Raw genomic sequence first — 23,337 nt, forward strand, 5'->3', positions numbered from 1 at the left:
CTGTTTCTTATCAGTTTCTTATGCGTGCACTCATATTTGTGTTTAATTAAAGTTTCATAGTGAAATTAATTTTATTAAGGCACTAGAAAGAACAGAAAAGGACTTCGTGGTTTCATGGTTCACAAAACCCCACAGTGCTCCCTTATTATTCTGGAGTTACTGAAATGATGAAAGGTATCTGCTGTAGATAAGAAAAGCTGAATAGTTTGCAAGGCTTGAATTTCTACACACAGTAAGTAGAGAGACTTTTTTTTCTTTTCCTCTTTTTCAGAGTAGAACTTTTCGTTTATTTTCAGCAGAGTTCTCTTTTGCTGTGTGACAAAGGGCAGTTTTTAAGTTAGCAATTTTTTTTTTATTAAAAAAAAATTTTTTTATTAAAAAAATTTTTTTTTAACATTTATTTATTATAGAGAGACACAGAGAGAGCATGAACATGGGAGGAGCAGAGAGAGGAGGAGACACAGAATCTGAAGGAGGCTCCAGGCTCTGAGCTGTTAGCGCAGAGCCCGACGCAGGGCTAGAACTCATGAACTGCAAGATCATGACCTGAGCCAAAGTTGGACTCCTAACTGACTGAGCCACCCGGGCGATCCTAGTTGACAAATATTTTTTGTATAAATAATGGGCACCTGTCATTTGACAGAGCATTTTAGTCTCATGTGGTCATTTGAAAATCTCACGAGGGGCACCTGGGTGGCTCAGTCAGTTGAGTGTCTGACTTTGGCTCAGGTCATGATCTCATGGTTCATGAGTTCGAGCCCCACATCAGGCTCTGTGTTGACAGCTTGGAGCCTGGAGCCTGCTTCGGATTCTCTGTCTCGCTCTCTCTCTGCCCCTCCCCTGCTCATGCTCTGTCTCTCTCTGTCTCAAAAATAAATAAAACATTAAGAAAAATTAAAAAAAAAAACAAAAAGAAAATCTCACAAAAGCCACCGTTTGTTCAAAAACCATTTTTCATTAAACTTTGCATAAATTTCAGGGGCTTTATGGGCTGTTTTAAACTGAATCTGAGCTATGTAGGAGACATATAGATCAAGTGGAAAAACTGATGTGTCATCAAGGAGCTGAAAGACACTCAAATACTCAAGATGTAAATGTCAAAATAACTAGGGCACCTCTTCCAAACTGTGAGTGATTAAACACGGGCTTTGAATTGCTGAGCAAGGGCTGTGGACATTCACAGTGGGGATACTCACAGGGAATGATGTTCAGCAGGCTTTGGTAGGAAAGATGGAACTTAGCTGAACCAAAATGGCGTGTAGATACTCTCTCTTTACCAGAGACGTAAGGGCTTGCAGTTTGGCCGGAAAGAGGATAAGACGTCATGATAGCTGACTGTAAGAGAAGAGAAGAGCATGATGGCGTAGAAAGAGTAAAAACTGGAGTAGCCACATGACAGAGAAGTGGGAGATGGTCATGGATGGGCAGATCTTGAAGGAGTGGAAATGAAAAAATTACGCTGTTATAGTGTCAACTGTATGATAGGTTTTAAATTAAGTCAGTAACTTTTCAATCACTGAGGAAGCGGGCAACCGTAGTTTTAGTTGTACTGAGATCACTTCTGGGGTGGTCTGTTTATCATGTCCTTAGGGGAATTTCTTCATCTTCAAACTTATGAAGTTGTAAGTGTCCTTTGAGTGTTTTACAATTAATAAATAAAAAATTCATCCTTAGTAATCTAGAAAGGCCAAAGAATAAATAGATATTAGATGTCAGGCTTTACAGTTGGGGGAAGAATGAAAAAAGTATCTCTAGTTTCCCAGATAGTTATTTTATACCACTTATTCCAACAGGATTTTAGCTACTCTCATTTTTTTAAATTAATTAATTAATTTATTTTGAGAGAGAGCAAGCGGGGAAGAGGCAGCGAGAGGGAGAGACAGAATCCTGGAGTGGGGCTCGAACTCACAAACAGATCATTCGCTGAGCCAAGATCGATAGTTGGGTGCTCAACCAGTTGAGCCACTCAGGTGCCCCACTACTGTCATTATTAAATAAAGTTAGTCTTTGGCATATTAGTTATATCATCCATTAAAATATTTTTTATTACATTTCGAGGTGTATTATAAGTACTACTTTTTTTTTTTTTTTAATGACTGTGGATTGACTGGGTGTTCCTTCTGCCTTAGCTTGTGTAGCTATTCTCAGATGGTGGCTAGGTAGGGCTGGGAGGGCAAAGATACCATCTTTGCTAAGTTTAGGGGCTTCTTGCTGACTTTTGGCTGGAGTGCCTCTAAACTTCTCCACAAGGCCTCTTTCTTCATGTGATGTCTCCTCTTCCAGGGCCTTTCTGTATGGTCCTCAAGGGGACTGACCTCTGTTTAGATTTCTGGAGCTCTTTTCTGTATAGCTGCTTCTTCTTCTTCAGTATGTACAGATTCTAGCTGCATAGACTCCTGGAACTCTGATCTCTATCTCTTTGACTCACTGAGACTGTTTTGCTGTGTTTGGATTTCCTTTCTTGCCCCACAGTCTGAAAAGTGCTGTCAGAGAGCTGTGGCTCTTGTTTGTGTCTCTTCTATCAAGTCTTAATCCCATACTGCTTACTGTGTAACATCTAAGAGCAGTGCCTCCCTCTCTGCCTTAAAATTTTTTTGCTAGTTGTTGGCAGTGGAAGAGTACTCTCTCATGGCCAGAAGTAGAAATCATAAACCTTTTCCTATGCCCTTGGTACAAACCTTTTATGGTTTTTACCATAAAATAGTAGTTTCTCATTTTCTCACTTGTTACCATACGGTTTTTCAGTATTTATCGTTGTCTCTGTTTTTTACTTGTTTCCTGTATTACAGTTAAAGAGCCTATTTTATTTTCTTGTTTCTCTCTCCTTTATTCTCATCTTTTGATATGCATTAATTTTACTTTTTCGGAGCATTTAACATTTGTATATTCTTTGTGTATTCTCTTCCCCATCTTCATTTTAGTGTTAGATTTGTGACGGATTGTATCAGTCCTTTTGCCAAACCTTCCCCCAACACCTCCTGGTTGGATAAAGCCCCTCCTGTGGTAGGTGCCCCAAGAAGCGCTCATGTATATAGTGTTTCTTTGGTTCCTGTGTATTTAAAACTATTTTTCTATACCCTGCATACTTGAAGAACAACTTGGCTGGATATGAAATCTTGAGTTTCTTAAAAATGGTGCTCCATGGACCTTGCTTTGAATGTGGCTTTTGAACACTCTGATGACAGACAGTCTTTTTATCTTTCTCCAGGTTTCTTGGTCTTTATTCTTTAGGCCCTTAGAGTTGTTCTTTATCTTTTTTCTTTACCTTTAAAGTCAAGTAGTTTTACTAGGCTGGGTCTCAGTGTTGTCCATTCCTGGCCATTGACCCTATGTCACTAGTGGGCCTTTTTAATAGGTATATTTAGATAGTAAAATTTTTTTAAAATTAAAAAAATTTTTTTTTTAATGTTTATTTTATTTTATTTTATTTTTTATTTTTGAGAGAGAGAGAGACAGAGACAGAGTTCAAGCAGGGGAATGGCAGAGAAAGAGGGAGACACGGAATCTGAAGCAGGCTCCAGGCTCTGAGTTGTCAGCACAGCTGACAATCTCGTGAATCACGAGATCACAACCTGAGCGAAGTCAGATGCTTAACAGATTGAGCCACCCAGGCGCCCCTAGGATTATAATTTTAAATAGTAGTTCTCATTCATTTTTCTGTTTTTCTTCTTCAAATACTTAAGTTATATATGCATTGGATCTTTTTTCTGTCTTATTGTAGCCACTTTGTAGTTTTGTTTTTTTTTTTTACTTCTTTCTTGGTTTTGTTTCCTTTTTTTTTTTCTCTCTTTCTTTTCTTTTTTTTTTTTAAGTTTATCTATTTGTTTTGAGAGAGAGAGAGCACAAGGAGCAGGGGAGAGGCAGAGAGAGAGGAAGAGAGAAAATCCCAGGCAGGCTTCATGTTGTCAGTGCAGAACCTGATGTGGGGCTCAATCTCGTGAACCGTGAGATCATGATCTGAGCTGAGATAAAGAGTTGGACAGTTAACCAGCTGAGCCCCTCAGGTGCCCCTCTTGGTCTCATTTCTGTTCTCTTGTTTTTTTTTCCATCCCTTTCTTCTGTGCCCCTTATTAAATGTTTATTTGAATATGTTTTCCTCTAGGCATCTTATAATTTAGTCTTCATTTCTGATAGGATTTCCCCCCCTTCCTTTCTTTCTAGAGTTTAATTATATCTTACTTCATTCCTTCATGTTTGTTGTCTGTTGATGTTGTTCTTAGTTTTTGAATTTTAAATTCGTGGTGTTTCTTTCGTATCCCCAAATGCTTGAATGTTGTGTTACAGTTTTGTTCTGTTTGGTAGTTGGTTGTTTGGGGAGATTTCATTTATGGTAATGTTTTGGTTCTTGTTTCCTCTTTTAGTCTTAGAGTAGCTTCATATAGATGGAGATTACTTAAATGTATGCAGTTTGAGAGGAAGATTGGTAGTTTGTGATGGTTTACACAATTCTCTCATTATGAAATTCAAGATTGCCCTCTTCTGTCAGTGTGGCAAAGTGCATTTTTTTTTAGAGATGGCTTTTTTGGAGTGGGACGTTGTCGGGAGCTGTTTTATTCAAAACATTTTTTTAGTTCTCTTTATCTTAAATTTCCTCTCTTCTTTTTTCCTACATTATCCAGTCTTCAAAAGGGACATTGTTTTTTTTAACCCTCTTCTCCCTTAGAAATGTGGCCAGTCTGGACTGCGACTTGCAGGCTGATACATTCTTAATTCTTCTCTTTGTAGTCAGTGCTCTTATCTTCGAGGATTCTTCTCAGTACTTTTTTCTCTTAAGGTGGTCTTTCTAGAAGTGACTTTTCTTTTCTTCCTCTCTCTTCCAGGCACTGTTTCTGCGCTCCCCTCTCTACCCCCACCACTCTACAGTAGCTTGGAGAGGGTGCGGGAGATCGGTGTTTATTTTTGTGTTTATGGCAATTTGAAGTGGGCAGTATTCTCTGTCTTTTGGTTACACTGTAGGCTTGGGATCTGTGTCATTTTATTCCTTTTGTTGATTGTAACCTTTTTTTGGAGCATGTGAGGATTTGGGAAGCACAAGTTCCTGATTTCTTTTATTTAGCATTTAGTTTAACTTAAAGATACAACTTTTTTTTTTTTTTTATTTTTATTTTTGGGACAGAGAGAGACAGAGCATGAACGGGGGAGGGGCAGAGAGAGAGGGAGACACAGAATTGGAAACAGGCTCCAAGCTCTGAGCCATCAGCCCAGAGCCCGACGTGGGGCTTGAACTCACGGACCGCGAGATCGTGACCTGGCTGAAGTCGGACTCTTAACCGAATGCGCCACCCAGGCGCCCCAAAGATACAACTTTTAAAAATAAAATTAAGGACTAATTTACTCATACGTAGAAGATACTCCCACTGACATGTAATACACGGGCAAGGTAATTTATAGCTGATTTTCTAAGTTCTGTGTATACGTGTTTGCAAGCTTTAATGACTTTTCTATCGAGGCAGAGATGTAACAAAAGAAGCTTTTAACTCTCCTTCTGAAACTTAAAATATGAATGTCCCTCAAGATATTCAGAAAGTAAGCCTTGAACACAGTGTTCCTTATTATTTGGAGAATGGTTATTTTGCTTTATGATTGAATTTCGTCGAACCTCCAATTACTTGACTTTAGTTGTGTCTCATGATGGCTCTTTTTTTGTCTTTGCTTTCTCTGCCATCTGTAGGAAGCAATGCTATCATTGAAAGAATGTGAAAATTCTCAGGGCGCCTGGATGGCTCAGTCGGTTAAGTGTCTCACTTCAACTCAGGCCATGATCTCGTGGTTCATGAGTTCAAGCCCCGCATCAGGCTCTGTGGTGACAGCTTGGAGCCTGGAGCCTGCTTCAAATTCTGTGTCTTCCCCTCTCTCTGCCCCTACCCCACTCACGCTCTCTCTCTCTCTTTCTCTTTCTCAAAAATAAATAAACATTAAAGAAAAAAAGAAAGAATATGAAAATTCTCATATTCTTTTAAGAAGATTTCTTTAGGAGAATTGGTTTTTGTTTTTTTTTTGTTTTTGTTTTTGTTTTTTTTCCATTTATAGGAATGATCTCTGTGGGATAAGAATACTGGTACTAATCTTAAAACTTGACTGTCTTACTTTTGTGCACTACAACTGCAGTAGGTGACTGACATTAGCCTCCTGGAACTGTCTCAAGTGACCTCAAGGAGAAATCAAAACCAGCAAGAACTGGAGAACTGGTTAAACAGAGACATGGAAGCAATATTTTTAAACAATCAGATATATAGAAACCTGATATATTTTTTTTTAAGTTTATTTACTTATTTTGAGAGAGGGACAGAGCGAGCAGGGGAGGGCCAGAGAGAGAGGGAGACAAAGCGGGCTCCACACCCAGCAGGGCTCGAACTCACAAACTGCAAGATCATGACCTGAGCCGAAATCAGGAGTTGGTCACTTAATTGATTGAGCCACCCAGGCGCCCTGAAACCTAATGTATTAAGATGACCTAAGCGTCTTTCTTGTGTCTCTGTGGAAATCAGAAAACCTTAGTTTTGACATTCATAGCACATATAGACCTTGGGACGCGCAAGCATTTGGAGAACTGGTTGCAAGCACACCTTCCCCTTCCCCTGTGGCTGACGCGCTGCAGAGCAGAGCAGTTCTTCTGGGCAAATGGAAAGACTTTCCCAGGCCGGCATCCTCAGTAAGGCAACGAATAAAGCGTTTATTTACCTACCTGCTTTGAGGTCGGCTTTCTTTCCGTTGACATACTGTTGCTAATACCTTTTAAAATAATAACAATAGCTCACATTTATTGAGGTATTAATATTTATCATGGGTTATGCTTTCTGAAAGGTTTATCAGGTGAGCAAATTGAAGCTCGGGGTGATAAAGGAAACTCAGCCATTAAAGGCAGAGCTGGTATCAAAGCCCATGGTCTATCATGTGTTGGACAGTTTGCCTTTCAGACTCTGAAATGTATCTTTGTTTTCATTTGTATGCAACATAGTGATGTATATTTGCCTAGTATTTTCATTGTTTGTAAAGAGCTTTTCAAATATTGTCATTTAATCCTCCAACATATTATGTGGAATCTTATAAGTCACCGCTGTAAGATAATTGTTGATCTGATTTAGTTATTCTTAGAAGGTAGTAAGTAGAAAGGGAATAATATTCGGCAATTGAGAAAATGAATAATTGATACAACTATTATATGGGGTGATGGAGAAGAGAAAGAGCTTATTAAAATTGTACAAAGCATATTAAAAAAGAAATGACATTTTCCTATGCATTATGGAAAATGTTGTTTTCTATTAATAAAGTCTATTTAAAAAGAATAATCAATAATGAAAAAACCCAGTAATTAAGAAAGTCAGATATGCTGAAATGATTAGTCTTTTTTTTTTTAATTTAAAAAAAAATTTTATTTATTTTTGAGAGAGAGAGATACAGAGTGTGAGCAGGGGAGGGGCAGAGAGAGAGGGAGACACAGAATCCTAAGCGGGCTGCAGGCTCTGAGCTGTCAGCACAGAGCCTGACTTGGGGCTCAAACTCCCAAGCCATGATATCATGACCTGAGCTGAAGTCAGCCGCCCAACCCACTGAGCCACCCAGGTGCCCCTGACATGATTAGTCTTTATGCAACATTTAGGTAGTCTTGGAAAGTCTAACATTGCAATCTATGAGAACAGGGAGAAGTATTGAGGCAGTACAAGAAGATCAAAATTAAATACAGATATGTTAAGTGCCTACTGTCTGCTATTTTGTGAATCTCTCCCCTTCTGAAAAGTACTTTCTAGTTTGAACAGTAAACAAGTTAAATGCTGGGAGCTCTGGTAACTTTTTTTCTATTGTTATCTGTATCTTTCTGCTCATCCTGCCTCATCTAAGTGAAGAAGTGATACGAAGGTCTGGGCCAAGCAGAAATTTAATCTTCATGGCAACCTGTCAGTCTATTTTGTTGCAGGAGAGCTAGTGCTCAGGACTTAGGGTACCAGGAGGATGGAAGTTTGTGGTAGTCTACAGGCTTCAACTGAAAGCACCCCATTAACTGGCCTAAATTATGCTTGGTTAGCAGAGGCTGTAAACATCTACCTTATCTTCACTGTGTGTATGTGTGTGTGTTTTTTTTAATGTTTATTTATATTTGAGACAGAGTGCGAGCAGGGGAGAGGCAGAGAGAGGGAGACACAATCTGAAATGGGCTCCAGGCTCCAAGCTGTCAGCACAGAGCCTGATGCGGGGTGTGAACTTGTGAACCATCAGATCATGACCTGAGCCAAAGTCGGACACTTAACTGACTGAGCCACCCAGGCGCCCACCCTTTCATTGTGTTGTAATGAGAGTAGATTGATGGATTCCTTTCTGTGACTTGCTCCTCAGGCAGAGTTAACCATGGTTTTACCCAGGTGTAGTTCTTGGCCCCTTCCCATTACCCGACAGGTCCCCTCCTCCCCAGCTGATTCCAGTGGCAGGTGTTATAAAAAGCACTTGATTTACAGTTCATCTGTGTTAGAGATGGTTATTTTCTAAGTAGAGCTTCAATTGGGTATATTATATATTTCTTATACAAAAATTGAACATATTTCCTGATTTTCTTTTAATGTATTTTCAGAAAGCACTGAGTGCTAGTTATTTTTATAATTCTTTCTCTGCAGGCTGCTTTGTACCGCCTCAGTGGCGACTGGAATCCCTTACACATTGATCCTAACTTCTCTAGTTTCGCTGGTGAGTTGCTCATAATGTGTACCAATGAAAACTAGTAGTTCCGTTATCTAAATAACACTTAGGGACATTGCTACTTAAGACAGGTAGTTTGAGTAGTATTTAAAAAAATTTTTTTTAATGTTTATTTTTTAGGGAGGTGGGGGTGGGGCAAAGAGAGAGGGAGACACAGAATCTGAAGCAGGCTCAAGACTCCGATCAGTCTGTTAGCACAGAGCCTGACGCAGAGCTCGAACTCACGAACCACGCCATCGTGACCTGAGCCGAAGTTGGACCCTTAACCAACTGAGCCACCCAGACATCCCAGTTGTATTTAAAAAATAGCCTTCTCCTAATACATTTATGTTAAGGGTAGAGAAAGTAGGAAGTAGTGTTCAGGAGGTGGTGTGCTTGGAATTCATAATTCAGATTGTGGAGGAAGGCAGCTCCTAGTGCAGGGTTAGGATCTTATGTAGGTGGGTGTCGGAGTTATCCTGCTGGGCAAAGGACATTGGAGGAGAGAGGAAGAACTGAAAGGCTAGGAAAGGATCATCTGCATACCTGGATATTGAAATCAGCAGGGGTGATTTCATCGTCAGGACCACAGCCAAACAAAACAATTCTTTGTGTTCCCACATCTCTCACATTCCTTTCTTGATTCTTCTCTGTTTGTTTCATAGTTTTCTCCCTGGAAGTATTATTTATAAAATATTTTCCATGTTTCTTAAAATAGATGGTATTAATTCATCCTAGTGCTGTTTTTTTTTTTTTTTTTTTGTTTTTTGAAGTTTTAATATTTATTTATTTTTGAGAGAGAAAGAGACAGAGCACAAGCAGGGGAGGGACAGAGAGAGAGGGACACACAGAACCTGAAGCAGGCTCCAGGCTCCAGTCTGTCAACACAGAGCCTGCCGCAGGGCTGGAACTCAGGAACCATCAGATCATGACCTGAGCTCAAGTCGGAGGCTTTACCAACTGAGCCATGCAGATGCCCCATCATAGTGCCATTTGAAGATGTGTTTTTGAAATCCTGAATTAATTATCCTTGGTGCACATATATATACATATATATACATATATGTATGTATGAATGATATGAATATGTATGAATAAATTTTTTTTAAAGTTTTTATTATTTTGAGAGAGAGAGACAGTGTGAGTGGGGAAGGAGCAGAGAGAGAGGGAGAGAGAGAATCCCAAGCCAGCTGCTAGTGCAGTGTCTGATGTGGGGCTTGAACCCATGAAATTGTGAGATCATGTGAGCTAAAACAAAGAGTCGGTTGCTTAACTCACTGAACCACTCAGGGGCCCTTGGCTTTTAAGTAGGAAATATACCTATATCTAACTAACTAAAGTCTCTCTCTCTTCTCTCTTTTTTTTTTTTTTTTTTTTAGGTTTTGACAAGCCCATATTACATGGATTATGTACATTTGGATTTTCTGCCAGGCATGTATTACAGAAATTTGCAGATAATGATGCGTCAAGATTCAAGGCAATGAAGGTATACGTGTATTATTGCATAATTTGAACGTTAGTTCCCTTTTTTATTTTTAGAAAAGGAGTTTTAGTGACTTCATTTGAAATAGGTACTGTACTGAAGCAATACACATTTTTATTATTTCATTGACTTGGCAATCAGCCCGTGTTCTTATTGTAGCTATAAATACCTCTTACGCATGAACCATGAAAGATATCATATACAATTATAGTTTCCACAGATTAATTTGATTGTTTCATTAATTAGGAGCATACATGCATATGTCAGTATATACGCATTAATAAAAACTTGAGGTTTACCTTAAACATTTTTTTTCTTGACTATTTTGTAATTTGTCTTAATTTAATTAAAAAATGTTAAGTGGCTGCATTTGAACTCATTAGCGTATACCTATGTCAACATGACGGCTGCATATTGATTTTAGTTTTTGTACTTTTAAGTTGGTTTCATGTTTTCATCTGTTATAAATTACAAAAAAACCCTGTCTCTACACAGCATCTTTGCAGAAGTTAAGTCTAAAGACAGACACCAACAAATGGTTTGACAGTGTCAAATGGCTCCAAAAGCTTTTATCAGTTGTGTTCTGTGCAGCAGTGAAATTGCATTTTCTGATGTGTTGCCTTTAATAACACAGATTATTTTCATGCTTTTCATATTACTGTAGCTACTCTTATTAGCTAAACATACACAGAGCAAATAACATGGCATAGAAAATTATGAAATCAGAAGTGGGATTATCTTGTTCTAGATGCCACCCCAAATCTTAGTCCCTGGATATACTTAGTACTACTTTCACCTGCATTGATGAAGTTGTTCTGGGACTACCTGTATAACTGTCCTTAACACAATGATGTCTCTGTTTCTCAAGATTAAACACTATTCATGGATTCTGTGCTTTGAAAGATAAAGAATGAGCTTATAAGAACTATATCATTGCTGTAATTTTTTCTTACTATTGTTTTTGTCCTTTTAAGAATTTAAATATATTTAAACCTGTTTTCTTCCTTTTTTGTTCTCCCACCTTCCTTGGAATTTCTTTCCCCTCGAGTAGAAAGGTTTCATTTTAAAACATTGTTAACCCCCAAACTCCTTTCTTTTAAAGGTTCGTTTTTCAAAACCAGTATATCCAGGACAGACTATAAAAACGGAGATGTGGAAAGAAGGAAATAGAATCCATTTCCAAACCAAGGTATGAGTAATGTAGTCAGAGGGGCTTTGTTATCTGGTTCACCACACCCTGTAATTGTATTCTGTCTTACAGTGTTATTTTGGTTAGTGCTATGGGTATGATAGAAAATCTAGAGTTTCTTTTTAATTAATGGTAACTTCAAAAAAAAATTTATTTTGAGAGAGAGAGAGAGAATGGTCCCCTGTGCGTGCATGTTAGCAGGAGAGGGGCAGAAAGGGGGGTTGGGGTGGAGAGAGAGAATCCCAAGCAGGTTCCACGCTCAGTATGGAGCCTGACATAGGGCTTGATGTGGTGACTGTGAGATCATGACCCGAGCTGAAATCAAGAGTTGGATGCTTAACCAACTTAGTCACCCAGGTGTCCCTAATCAGTGGTAACTTTTAATTGAAAAGGTGTCTATGTCCCTTGTTTTTTTAATTTTTTACTGAATTGGTGCCTGCCTTTGTACAAGAGGCACAGCTGTTCTGAAAACCCAGCCTTTTTGACTCAGCCAGTCAACTTGTCAGAATGTAATCTTCAGAATATTAAAGGCATCACTCTTCTGCAGATATAAAATGAAAATATGATGGGTGCCTGGGTGGCTCAGTCTGTTAAGTGTCCGACTTCAGCTCAGGTCATGATCTCACGGTTTGTGGGTTTGAGCCCCGCGTTGGACTCTGTGCTGACAACTTGAAGCCTGGAGCCTGCTTTGGATTCTGTGTCTCCCTCTCTCTCTCTCTGCCCCTTCCCTGCTCGCACTCTGTCTCTCTCTCTCTCTCTCAAAATAAATAAACATAATAAAAAAGTTTTTTTTTTTTTAAATTGCATCAATGAGGGCCACCTGGGTGGCTCAGTTGGTTAAGCATCCAACTTTGGCTCAGGTCATGATTTCACGCTTTATGAGTTTAAGCCCTGTGTCAAGTTCTGTGCTGATAGCTTGGAGCTTGGAGCCTGTTGTGGATTCTGTGTTTCCCTCTCTCTCTGCCCCTCTTCCACTCATGTTCTGTTTCTCTTGCAAAAATAAACATTAAAAAAGATTCTTTTTTTAAATGAAAATATGACAAATCTAATTGCTTAATGAGGGAGCCGGCAAGATGATAAAAGTGGTCCAAAAGAGAATTGGAGTAACAATATATGGCCCAACAGGACCCACTCTAAATAATTTTGCTGAATCAGAGACAAAACTAGTTAATGTTGTACAGGACAGTAAAACCATACCCTTATGGGTATGTTTTCTACTGGATATCTCAATCATACAGAAATCCACAAATTGTGGATGGAACTAGAGGGTATTATGCTAAGCGAAATAAGCCAGTCAGAGAAAGACAAATACCATATGATTTCACTCATATGTAAAATTTAAAAAACACAACAGATGAACAAAGGGGAAGGGAAGGAAAAATAAGATAAAAACAGAGAGGGAGACAAACCATAAGAGACTCTTAAATACAGAGAACAAACTGAGGTGGGGAGGGGTGGGGGGATGGGCCAAATGAGTGCTGGGCATTAAGGCAGACACTTGTGATGAGCACTGGGTGTTCTATGTAAGAAAGGAATCACTAAGTTCTACTCCTGAAAGCATTATTACACTATATGTTAACTAACTTGGATTTAAATTTTAAAAATCCACAAATTAACACCTTATGTCACAGAATTTGAGCCTAATGAATAGTAAACAAGTCACAAAATAAGTATGTATCCCTAAAGAGTTAAGTAATGTTTGGGTGAGGCTGTTAGCAGTGTTCCGATAAAATACTAAAAGGACATGCGATCATTCCTTTATATGTGAGATTTTTAAAAGCTAATTTTTGTTAATATGGTTGACCAAGCTGGTACTTTTTGGCCTGATCATTTTGTACCACACAGATGGTTTGTGTTGGGCAGTGTAGGCACCATCATGAATAATAATAGTAGCTATTAAACATCTCTGAGCAGGCTGTACCATTATCTCTAATATACCTAAGAACTCTGTATTTGATGAAAGAAAATCTGGGTTCAGGTCTCTCTTTTTTTTATTATTATTATTTTTTTAACATTTATTCAGTTTTGAGAGACAGAGCACGAGCAGGAGAGGGGCAGAGAGAGAGGGAGACAGAGGATCCGAAGCAGGCTCCATGCTGTTAGCACAGAGCGTGACGTGGGGCTCGAACCAATGAACCATGAGATCATGACCTGAGCTGAAGTTGGACACTCACCTGACTGAGCCACCCAGGCGCCCTGGGTTTGGGTCTCTTAAATACCAGCTCCTGGTCCCACGGAAGGTGGTGGAGCCAGGGTACAAACCCAGGTCTTGTGGCTCAAAGCCTACATCCCAGGGCCCTCGCTCTTCTTACTATATCACAATTTCTTTCATAAATGAATAACTTTGTGGAACTCTTCTTTATGTGGTTGCCCTACTCCTCATTAATTCCTGTAGCTTGCACTATCACTTGCCTCCTTTATTTGTGTACATGCTTCATTTCCTGTGGCCTTTTGTCTTTTCAGTTTCCTTTCAAGCTCTTACCTTGCCCTTGGAGGCAGCAGCTCCTTACTGCTCACTCCTCTTTTTCTGCCCACACAAACTCACATATTGCCTTTCTCTCAAGTCCTCCTGTGGTTAATGTTTGTGCCACATATTCTGGAGCCTTCCTGTTTTCTCATTATTTTGATTAAGTTTTATTTTTTGAGTAAGATGATGAAATCTGAAAGTGTTAAGGTCCATGACTATATTACAGGTTTCTGTTTTCTCCAGTTCTAGTAATGAACAGCACAGAAATAATTTCCATGGATACAACTGAAAGGGCTGAGAAATAATTTAATGTCTGAATATAATACCTTCTTGCCATTTTGATAAAACCTAAGCATATCTTCTTATCTTTTCACTATATTTGCTCTTTCCCCCCAGTGATTAGAGATACTCTTTCCTATTAGTTATATATAGGATCCTTTCTCCCTCCCTCCCTTCCTTCCTTCCTCCTCCCCTCCCTCCATCCTTCCCTTCCTTCCTTCCTTCCCTTCCATCCTCTCCCTCCCCCCTTACTTCCTACTTCCCTCCTCCCTTCCTTCCCACCTCCCCTCCTCCCCTCCCTCCCTCCCTCCCTTCCTTTCTTCCTTCCTTCATGTTGTATTTTAAAAAACATTTTAAACTAATATTCCAAAATGACATGCTTGGCTTGGTCACAAGAAAGTAATTTACTAAAGTATATTTTGTTCGTAAATTGTCTCTTTCATGTTTTGCACTGTATATAATTAGAACAAAATGAACAAATTGTTTGAAAATCTTTTTTTCTCAAGTACGATGGCAAGTAGTCAAAGGAGTGTGCTCTTTTCTTTTTTTAATGTTTTATTAATTAATTAATTAATTAATTATTTTGGGAGAGAGACAGTGCACAAGCAGGGGGCTCAAACTCACAAACCGTGAGATCATGACCTGAGTCGACTAAGCCACCCAGGTGCCCCAAGAATGATCTTCTTAAAGTGTTAAAAGTCAACATTAATGCCACCTTAATTTTTAGACATTATCCTGTATATTTGTAGCAATATCACAATTTTATGAAAGAGTAGCTATTGGAATAATTTTAGATGAAGTATTAGGAATTAGAATTTGAATTCCTCAAATGAATATTTTGATGAAAATATATTTAAGCATTTTGTTTATGCTATGTGTACTTCGTATTTGAAAGAATTTGGATTATTACTTTAAAAAGACCAATGCAGTCGGGGCGCCTGGTTGGTTCAGTAGGCGGAGTGTCTGACTTAGGCTCAGGTCACAATCTCATGGTTTGTGAGTTTGAGCCCCCCCCCCCCCACCCCCACCCCAGTCTCTGTGCTGACAGCTCTGAGCCTGGAGCCTGCTTCAGATTCTGTGTCTCCCTCACTCTCTGCCCCTCCCCCGTTCATGCTCTGTCTCTCTCTCAAAAATAAACATAAATTTTTTTTTTTTTTAATCTTCAAATACGAATGCCAAGGGTCCACCCCAGACTATTTAAATTAGAAGTTTGGAGATGGGACCTTGGTCATAGGTATTTTTTAAAAGGGCATCAGTTGACTCCAGTTAGGGTTAATAACAAGTTGTAGTAAAACAGTAAGACTTCATGTTTATTCATCTTGATATTTAATTTATAAACTTTATTTAATTTGGATTATTATTTTCTTCTTCTTATGAGGAAAAACTGTAATTTTGAATGACTTTATACTGTTTTATGGCAATACTGTGTTTTCATTGGAATCATCAGAGTGAACTGGTGTTCTTCCCTCTTCTCTTTGTTAAGATTCATGAAACCGGAGACATCGTCATTTCAAATGCGTATGTGGATCTTGTGCCAGCATCTGGTATTTCAGCTAAGACATCCTCTGCGGTAGGTGGTAGAAACTGGTATCCCAGTCATTTCCTGAGTTATGCATTTCAGTTAACATTACTTCTAGTGTTCAGGCTGCTTTAGAAAATTAAGAGCTCTGAAAGATTCTTATTCTTGAAGGATAATAATTCAAAACTGTGAAAGTAAAAGGAATACTTTGACAACTTTGAAATTTTTGAAACTTTTTAAAGGGAGACGCTGGGGTGGCTTTCAAGAGAAAATACTTAATATTTTAGTTTTAGAGTAACTGAATCAGTTGTTTCTTTTTTAAAAAAACTTTTTTTTTTATGTTTATTTATTTTTGAGACAGAGAGACAGAGCATGAATGGGGGAGGGGCAGAGAGAGAGGGAGACACGGAATCGGAAGCAGGCTCCAGGCTCTGAGCCATCAGCTCAGAGCCCGACACGGGGCTCGAACTCACGGACCGCGAGATCATGACCTGAGCCGAAGTCGGCCGCTTAACCGACTGAGCCACCCAGGCGCCCCTGAATCACTTTTTTCGTTGGAAATTTTAAGCTAACAATATTTTGGGGAAAAGCACATGAAAAAGTTAAATATCCTGTACCTTTTCTTGATTTAAAGATCTGTGTAAAGCTTTGTATGCAAGTATGAAAACAATAGCATGTATTATTTATTAAAATATTTGTGTTACTCAATTAACGTGCTGAGGCTTTTAATGCAAATGTTTCTATTCTTGGTCTTCAAAGTATTAACTTTGTAATCCGAGGTTCTCAGACACAGGATCTTTAATTGTCTCTTATGAGCTGTGTCATCCCATAAATGACTGAAGATTAAAATCCCTTAAGAAGAATCTAAGATCAAAAACTTTACAAGTGTTAAAGCTCCAAGGAAAATCAGGCTTCATATAACTTAATCTCATTTTACAAAGCAAGGGATGAGACTGCAGAGGTTAGACTGATTTGTCCAGTGTCTTCCTACTGAAGTTAGTTAGGACGTAGGTTGTTGAGTGTGCTTTTCAAATATTACTTCTGAATTCTGATAAAAGTAAAATCCTCATTAAGAGGACTGAGGTCCTGGGTGACATGAATGAATGTAAGGAAAGAGTAAAAGAAGGCTGGTGTGCAAAAAACTAATTTGCCTTATTTTCATGCAGATTAAAAAAAATCACTTTATTGCACATACGTTTTGTAATCATTTCTCCCCTTGTGTCATTTTACAAACTTTTAAAATTAAATTTTCTCCTTTTGCCAGCGTGAGGAGCTGCAGAGTACCCTGGTGTTTGAGGAAATAGGTCGCCGCCTTGGGGATGTCGGGCGTGAGGTGGTGAAGAAAGTGGATGCTGTATTTGAGTGGCACATCACTAAAGATGGAAACACTGCAGCCAAGTGGAGTAAGTCCTATCCCTGACCTTATCCTGTTCTAAGGTAACTCTTAGTACATAGAGGTAAAGTGTCCTTGTTATAATTAGAGCCTGTGTCTTTGAAGGTAGGTGAACCCTACCTTTTCATGGGACATAACACGTTTTAGGGCGCTGAACCCATGTGTGTTTTTCAGAGGTGTAAAGAATCCGTGAAAATGAAAATATCTGTTTTTAAAGATTTCATTGTATATAACTGAAGTTAGTACTTTTAAACAGTCTTGTTAGCTATGTGCTTCTTTTGTCTTTAAATTCCCCTTCAACAGAAAGCAAATTTATAGGTCAAATGAAATATTTTTAAGTCTTTATATTTTGACACGTTTAAAACTGTTTTCCTCATCCCAAAACATTACTAATTTGGATTTCACCTTAATTCTCAGATTGCTGTTTAAGACTGACTTTGTGAGTGCCTTGAAAATCAGTTTGTTTTATTCTTCCCTACAACTAAACATCGCTATATATGCTCACTTAGAGCAGAAAATTAAAATATATCTCTAAAGCAACTGAAACTTTTTGAAATAGTCTCCTGTTATGTATTCCTAGAAGAACATTTAGAAGTTTTGTTAAACTGATTTTGGATCAATATTAACAACCTTCTTTGTAATGTAGCAACTGTTGTTCCTTTTAAGCAGTGTATGCTTATGACATATAGTTTGATCTATAAAGGCATAAAGAAGAATATAAGGATGTATATAGTGCCACCACCCTCAGTTAACATTTTGATGTTTGTTCTTCTGGGACTCACTGGGCTTCTAGGAAGTTAATTCAGAAGGGCACTGGGGGATAAAGGAAGGCAAACATGTGATAGGTATTTAGTCCCCCAAATTTCAAAGTGTCTAATTTTTGTCTAAATAACTTCGTAGATCAACACTGTGTGTGCAGGTGTTATCACACCCTTCCCGTTGTCTATCTTTCCATGATGGAATTCAGCTTTTTCCCTAGGGAGGAACGTCTGTTAGAAGTTGAATTACAGCACAGGATCTTTGAAAATACTGGTAGAGGAGAGAAATGAGATCTGTAAATAGTGAGAGAAGGTGCTGGAACCATGGGTCCCAAAGTTGGCACCCTCGAACCCTGCAGGGATGTGTAATGTAGACAAGAGCTTCACTCTTGGCAAACTAGTGTTAGTAACTCAGATTTGCCCCTCGTCTTGTTGGTACTTTCCTCGTAGACAGTGTTAGCAAATGTGCTTCCCTTTACAAATGACCTTTAATTAACTCAGGAGAAGGGTTTTTCCTGACAGTCCCACTGGAAAAATGGGAATATTGGAATCCTGTTAATAACTACTTACTATTGATGCCTGGTAGCTTTTTGCTTGCTTTCTCATCTTGAGCAGTCCTTAGTAAAGCTTTCCCTGAAAGGGTTCACTGTTCCCTTTGGTCGGCCACCTATTATTGGACCTGATTCTCAGCTGTGTTGTAACTGTTTCCACTTCTGGTTGTTGCTTTCCCAGTCTCTGTGTCACTGACTTTGTCACCGTGGCTGGCGGCAGTAGAAGCTGTCTAGGCCTCTGGGCTTATGGTATCTTAGAAAATGATTCCGTGTTGGCATCTGTCGTCTTCATCTTGGCGCTTAATGCCACGAAATGGATGGTTGAATGCCTTGATTTAGGGAGTCCTTATTTTTTTTTTTTTGCACAAGCGATTTTAAAGATTTTTTCTTAAACATCTTAGTATTTTAAATTGCTCTTAGCTGTCCCAGCCTCGTTCACGTCTTGGTGGACAGGAGAGAAGACCGCAGCTCCTCACTGCACTTTGGCTGAGCACGGGTGTCACCGGAGTGACCGTCACAAGTGACTGACCTTGTGCGAGTCTCAGAACCCGGGGGTTTGGGCTTATTGGCCCAGAAGGTGCATTCCAACTGCAGATCTTGGACTGTGCCCGTCTTCTCCCCACCCCCCACCCCCCATTCCTGCTATCCCGATGCCACTCCCGACATCACCCAGTCATGTGTCATTGGAGGTGGGGAGAGTAAGAGTCTTTTAAAACCAAATTTGTCTGAATCTCGGGAGAATTAGCTGCGTTCTCATGTTGGCCCTTGGGTCAGGGTTGGTTTCGGCTGCAGAGGAGCCATATCTGCGTCTTTGAGGTGAGGCCCCGTGAAGCCTGTTGTGCGTCTTCACCCAGGAGCAGGAGGGCCGGTGTGGCCTCTGCCTCGCTGGGCAGAGATGGCCTCAGAGAGGCTGGAGAGCTCGTCCGTTCCTTTCTTGTGGGCCGAGAGCACGGAACAGAGAGATGTGGGATGAGGACGCCGGATCTGCATAAAGAGCCGGAAGCAGGGCCTTGATGAGGAACTTTGGGGAGGAGGCTCACTAGGACCTTCTTATTTCTGCTTCTGGAGACAATGGTTTGATTACAGAGCATTGTTTTATATTACTAAAAATGTTACAATCCGTACATAGTGCTTTATGTAGATAGAAATTGAGAAGCCTGTTTTTCTTATTTCACTGTTAATAATGAATAATGTTATATATCATATCATTACCATATAATAGTGTATAAAATAGTATTTATAACATGTAACCATATAATGATATCAAGGACATAATGATCTTGTTATTTGTGTCTTTTTGTGGCTCTAAAATGTAGTTGAAAGCCTTGCCATGTTCTCATGTTCTGTTCCTTCGGGTATTTTACCCTTTTGAATAAAGGTTCTCCTTTGGCTTTTTACTTTTATAGGGATTCTTGGATTCTGTTGCAGGGGTGTAGATGGACATTAGCGGGAGAAAGAAATCTCTAAATTTCCTTTGAACAGTCTTTTATTTGTCACAGTTATCTTACTGGGTTATGATCGTTCATAATTAGGTGTCTCCTCCCATCTGACCTTGGGGGTAAGCCTGAGAAAGGGCTACAGATTAATTTTTGATTTCTTGCTTCTGGTACAACCTGTAACACAGTAGCCTCTTTCCATGTATGTTGACTAAGTGCTAAAAGCCATGTAGAGTATATAGTCTTAGATGAATCACACCTGCTTTTTTTTTTTTTTTAAAGTTCTGAAATTGGTACCTTCTGTCTTTTAAAATGATAACATGTTGTGTGGATATTTTCTAGTTAGTATGAGTGAAATAATCAGGAACAGGGTGATCCCACTGAAACCTTTTATAAGTAAGCAATATAGCTTATAACATCTATGACTGTTAATTTCTTTTTAAAAAAATCTTTTTTTTTATATCTTTATTTATTTTGAGAGAGAGAGTGTGAGTGGGGGGGAGGGGCAGAGAGAGAGAGAGAGACAGACAGACAGACAGACAGACAGACAGACATAGAATCTGAAGTAGGCTCCAGGCTCTGAGCTATCAGCTCAGGCCCAGCGGGCTCGAACTCATGGACTATGTGAGATCATGACCTGAGCTGTAGTTGGAAGCTCAACCGACTGAGCCACCCAGGCGCCCCCATGGCTGTTAATTTCTAAAGCCAGCCAAAAGTTGTTCTGCTAAACCCTTTGGATCCCATTCTGTTGTTCTAAGCAACAGGAAAAATTCAGAGGAAATGAAAGATGACAGGAAGGCATAGAGGATGATAAAGAATCAGAGGCTTTACCTGAAAATTAAAACACAGCTTCTTCTGTCCGTCATTCCAGAGACCACAAAGTCTAAAACTGGAAAGGTCTTTTTCCTTCCAACTCACTGATGCCAGAACCTGACTGGAACTCATATGATGCAAATAATTGTCCGCATCTCACCCGGTGTGAATGAGTTGAGTACAGAAATCGTGTATCTGTGTATAGAGTGTTACAGTGTTGCAGCTTTTCCATAATAGATGATACATGTTTTATGCACTGTATTTCCTTCCTGAAATCTGGAAGATTCTGAATTCTGAAACACGTTTTGCTTGGAGGAGTACAAATAAGGAATCGGGGCCTATTCATATCCATCAATAATTCTGAACAGAATTGATAAGAGACATGGAGAAGGTGTCATCAACTCTCACAGAACAGGGGGATTGGCTCGTTCAAGTAATAATTGAGTGTTCACAATGTGCCAGGTGCCCTGCTAGGTTGCAGATCACAAATTTGAGAAGACTGGCTGTTCATTCTTAGAGGCGGGACACAGGAAAATTTGAATACAGAGATTGGAGAGACAAGGATTGTTGCATTGCAGATGAAAGGGAAGGAAGACCTAATTGAAGGTCATGGAAGGAATGGAGGGAGGAGGGCATATGTGGATTATTGCTAAGAAGAATTGACTGGCTTGGCTACTGATAATGTCTGAAAAACAAGAGGAAAGAGAAGGAGTCCAAACGGATGCCAGAGTTTGGAGCCTGTGTGGCTGGGGTTGTTGACTGTGTTGCCAGATGTGTGAAACGTGGGCCAGGGGAGGGGTTTGGGAGAAGAGGATAAGCCATGGTGCTTACCTGTAGCAGACTGAGATCTGGGCTGGTAGGTAGGAACCGTGGGCCGGGAACATGGGATAAATAAAGTCACAGCTGAGACAGGGCCTTGGAAACTACGCTCAGGGAAATGGTGGGTGGGACTCCGGGCAGTAGCTTTGCTGCTGTGCTTCATGGCACGCAGGAAGAAAATGGAGGGAGATCCTTGTTCCGACAAGACTGTCCGCTGTGTAGCTAATGGCCCCAGCGTCTCCATTTGTGTCTAAATAAAGTGAGCATCTTACTCTGTGGCCCAGGAATCTTAAAGATGCAACTTGTTGTAAGTCTAGACATGAATATTACCCTCTGTTTCCAAATAAGAATCTATCTGTGGTTTGATTGTATCTAGTAGATGTAGAATAGCCACGCTACTGAAACTTTTGATAAAGACCCACTTCTTTTCGTGTAGTGATGATACAGTGTTGCTGAGTAACAAATATGTTCTGATGGTAGGTTTAAGCTGGTTGGCGTTGAACGATTTGGTTGTTTTTCCCCTAAAGGAAATTTAGTTTCTTTTCACATATTTGTATTCTTTGCCATTATAGGAACATGATTGGAATTGGCATTGATATAGCAAGATTGTAGAAATACTATGCATTATTGTTTGCATACTGCTGGTTATGTAATGAAATTATTTGGGTTTAAAAAATATATATACTGAAATTAATCGTATAGAGCTAAGTCTGCGTAATTGGACTAGATCCAGGCCTCCATTATGCACCATGTAACAATGTCTGGACAAAGATGTTCTTTAAATATTAGAGGTCATTTGTTTTGGACCTTAGAAATTTGCCAGAATGTGGAAGGATATATACGGATTTGGCAACTGGCGTTCTGTTAAGATCAGAATACACTCATCCTCAGTGGCACTGTTTCATCATTAGGACCTAATAGCTTCACAGTCGGTGTTCATCTTCTAGCAGAACAACCAGTTCACCTTTGAGGGTTTCTCAGCTGGGCTGTAAACTCAGGCTTGAGGATGCTTGTTCCACATTGTGGACTGGGATCCGAAAGCGTCTCATGGGTTTACAGGAAAGACTTGGAGAGATGACCTTTGGAAAGCACCATGGCATCCAGTCAGGGGTGGGGACCTGTGTGTCGGAGGGGCGTCTCCCTCAGGTTACTCTCGATTCCCTTAGCACCTGTGACCACATCCCCTCATGCAGCACAGCCCCTGACTGCTTGCCTGCACTCACTCACTCACAAAATCACTTAAATCGTTAATGGCCTTCCATCTTGCTGTGGGTGCTATTCATCTTAATAACATCTTTTTGTACTTTTTTCTTTTGAAATGATTTCAGACTTACAGAAAAGTTGCAGGAATAGTACAGAGAACTTGTCTGTGTCTTTCACTCAGTTTCTCCAAATTATGATTTTATTCCATATCCTTTACTATTTTTTTTCATCGTACATATTATGGTCATTTTGCTAAAGCATTTGAGAGCATTTGAAACTTACAGATACAGTGTCCTTTATTCCCTGGATAGTCCAGTAGCGTCTCCTAAAAACAAAGACTGTCTCTTATCTATTCATAGAACCACTCTCAATATCAAGAAGTTAACATTGATACAGTATTAATTAATCTACAGACTTTATTATTTCATCAGTCGTCCCACTAATGTTTTCTATAGCAAAAGAGTAACAATAGAAAGAATAATAACAACAATAATAGAAATGAAGAAAGAAAAAGAGCTGTCCAGGGTCCAATTGGGATCAGATACTACATTTCATTATTAGGTCTCTTGAGTCTGTTAATCTGGATGAGTTCCTCAGTCTGTTCTTGTTTTTTGTGACCTTGACATATTTGAAGAATAGAGCCCAGATATTCTGTAGAATGTTCCTCAGTTTACGTTTATTTGATGTTTCCCATGATTATTAGTTTGAGTTTGAGTTTTTGGCAGGAACAGCACAAAAGTATTGTGTCCTTCATGGTGTG

At 39.5% G+C, this 23,337-nt stretch overlaps 1 protein-coding gene across 2 annotated transcripts in view; it reads left to right on the forward strand.

Annotated features, from left to right (window-relative positions):
- The window catches only part of HSD17B4 (hydroxysteroid 17-beta dehydrogenase 4), an 86,227-nt gene that overhangs the window by 53,719 nt on the left and 9,171 nt on the right, over positions 1-23,337 (forward strand). For both annotated transcript variants that reach the window (XM_053220042.1, XM_053220034.1), the window contains exons 18-22: positions 8,607-8,676; positions 10,047-10,153; positions 11,253-11,339; positions 15,569-15,655; positions 16,869-17,007. In XM_053220042.1, the coding sequence (XP_053076017.1) occupies positions 8,607-8,676; positions 10,047-10,153; positions 11,253-11,339; positions 15,569-15,655; positions 16,869-17,007 (490 nt within the window). The remainder of the gene's footprint in view (positions 1-8,606; positions 8,677-10,046; positions 10,154-11,252; positions 11,340-15,568; positions 15,656-16,868; positions 17,008-23,337) is intronic.

This window comes from Acinonyx jubatus, chromosome A1, assembly GCF_027475565.1.
Source record: "Acinonyx jubatus isolate Ajub_Pintada_27869175 chromosome A1, VMU_Ajub_asm_v1.0, whole genome shotgun sequence".
Taxonomy (NCBI): Eukaryota; Metazoa; Chordata; class Mammalia; order Carnivora; family Felidae; genus Acinonyx; species Acinonyx jubatus.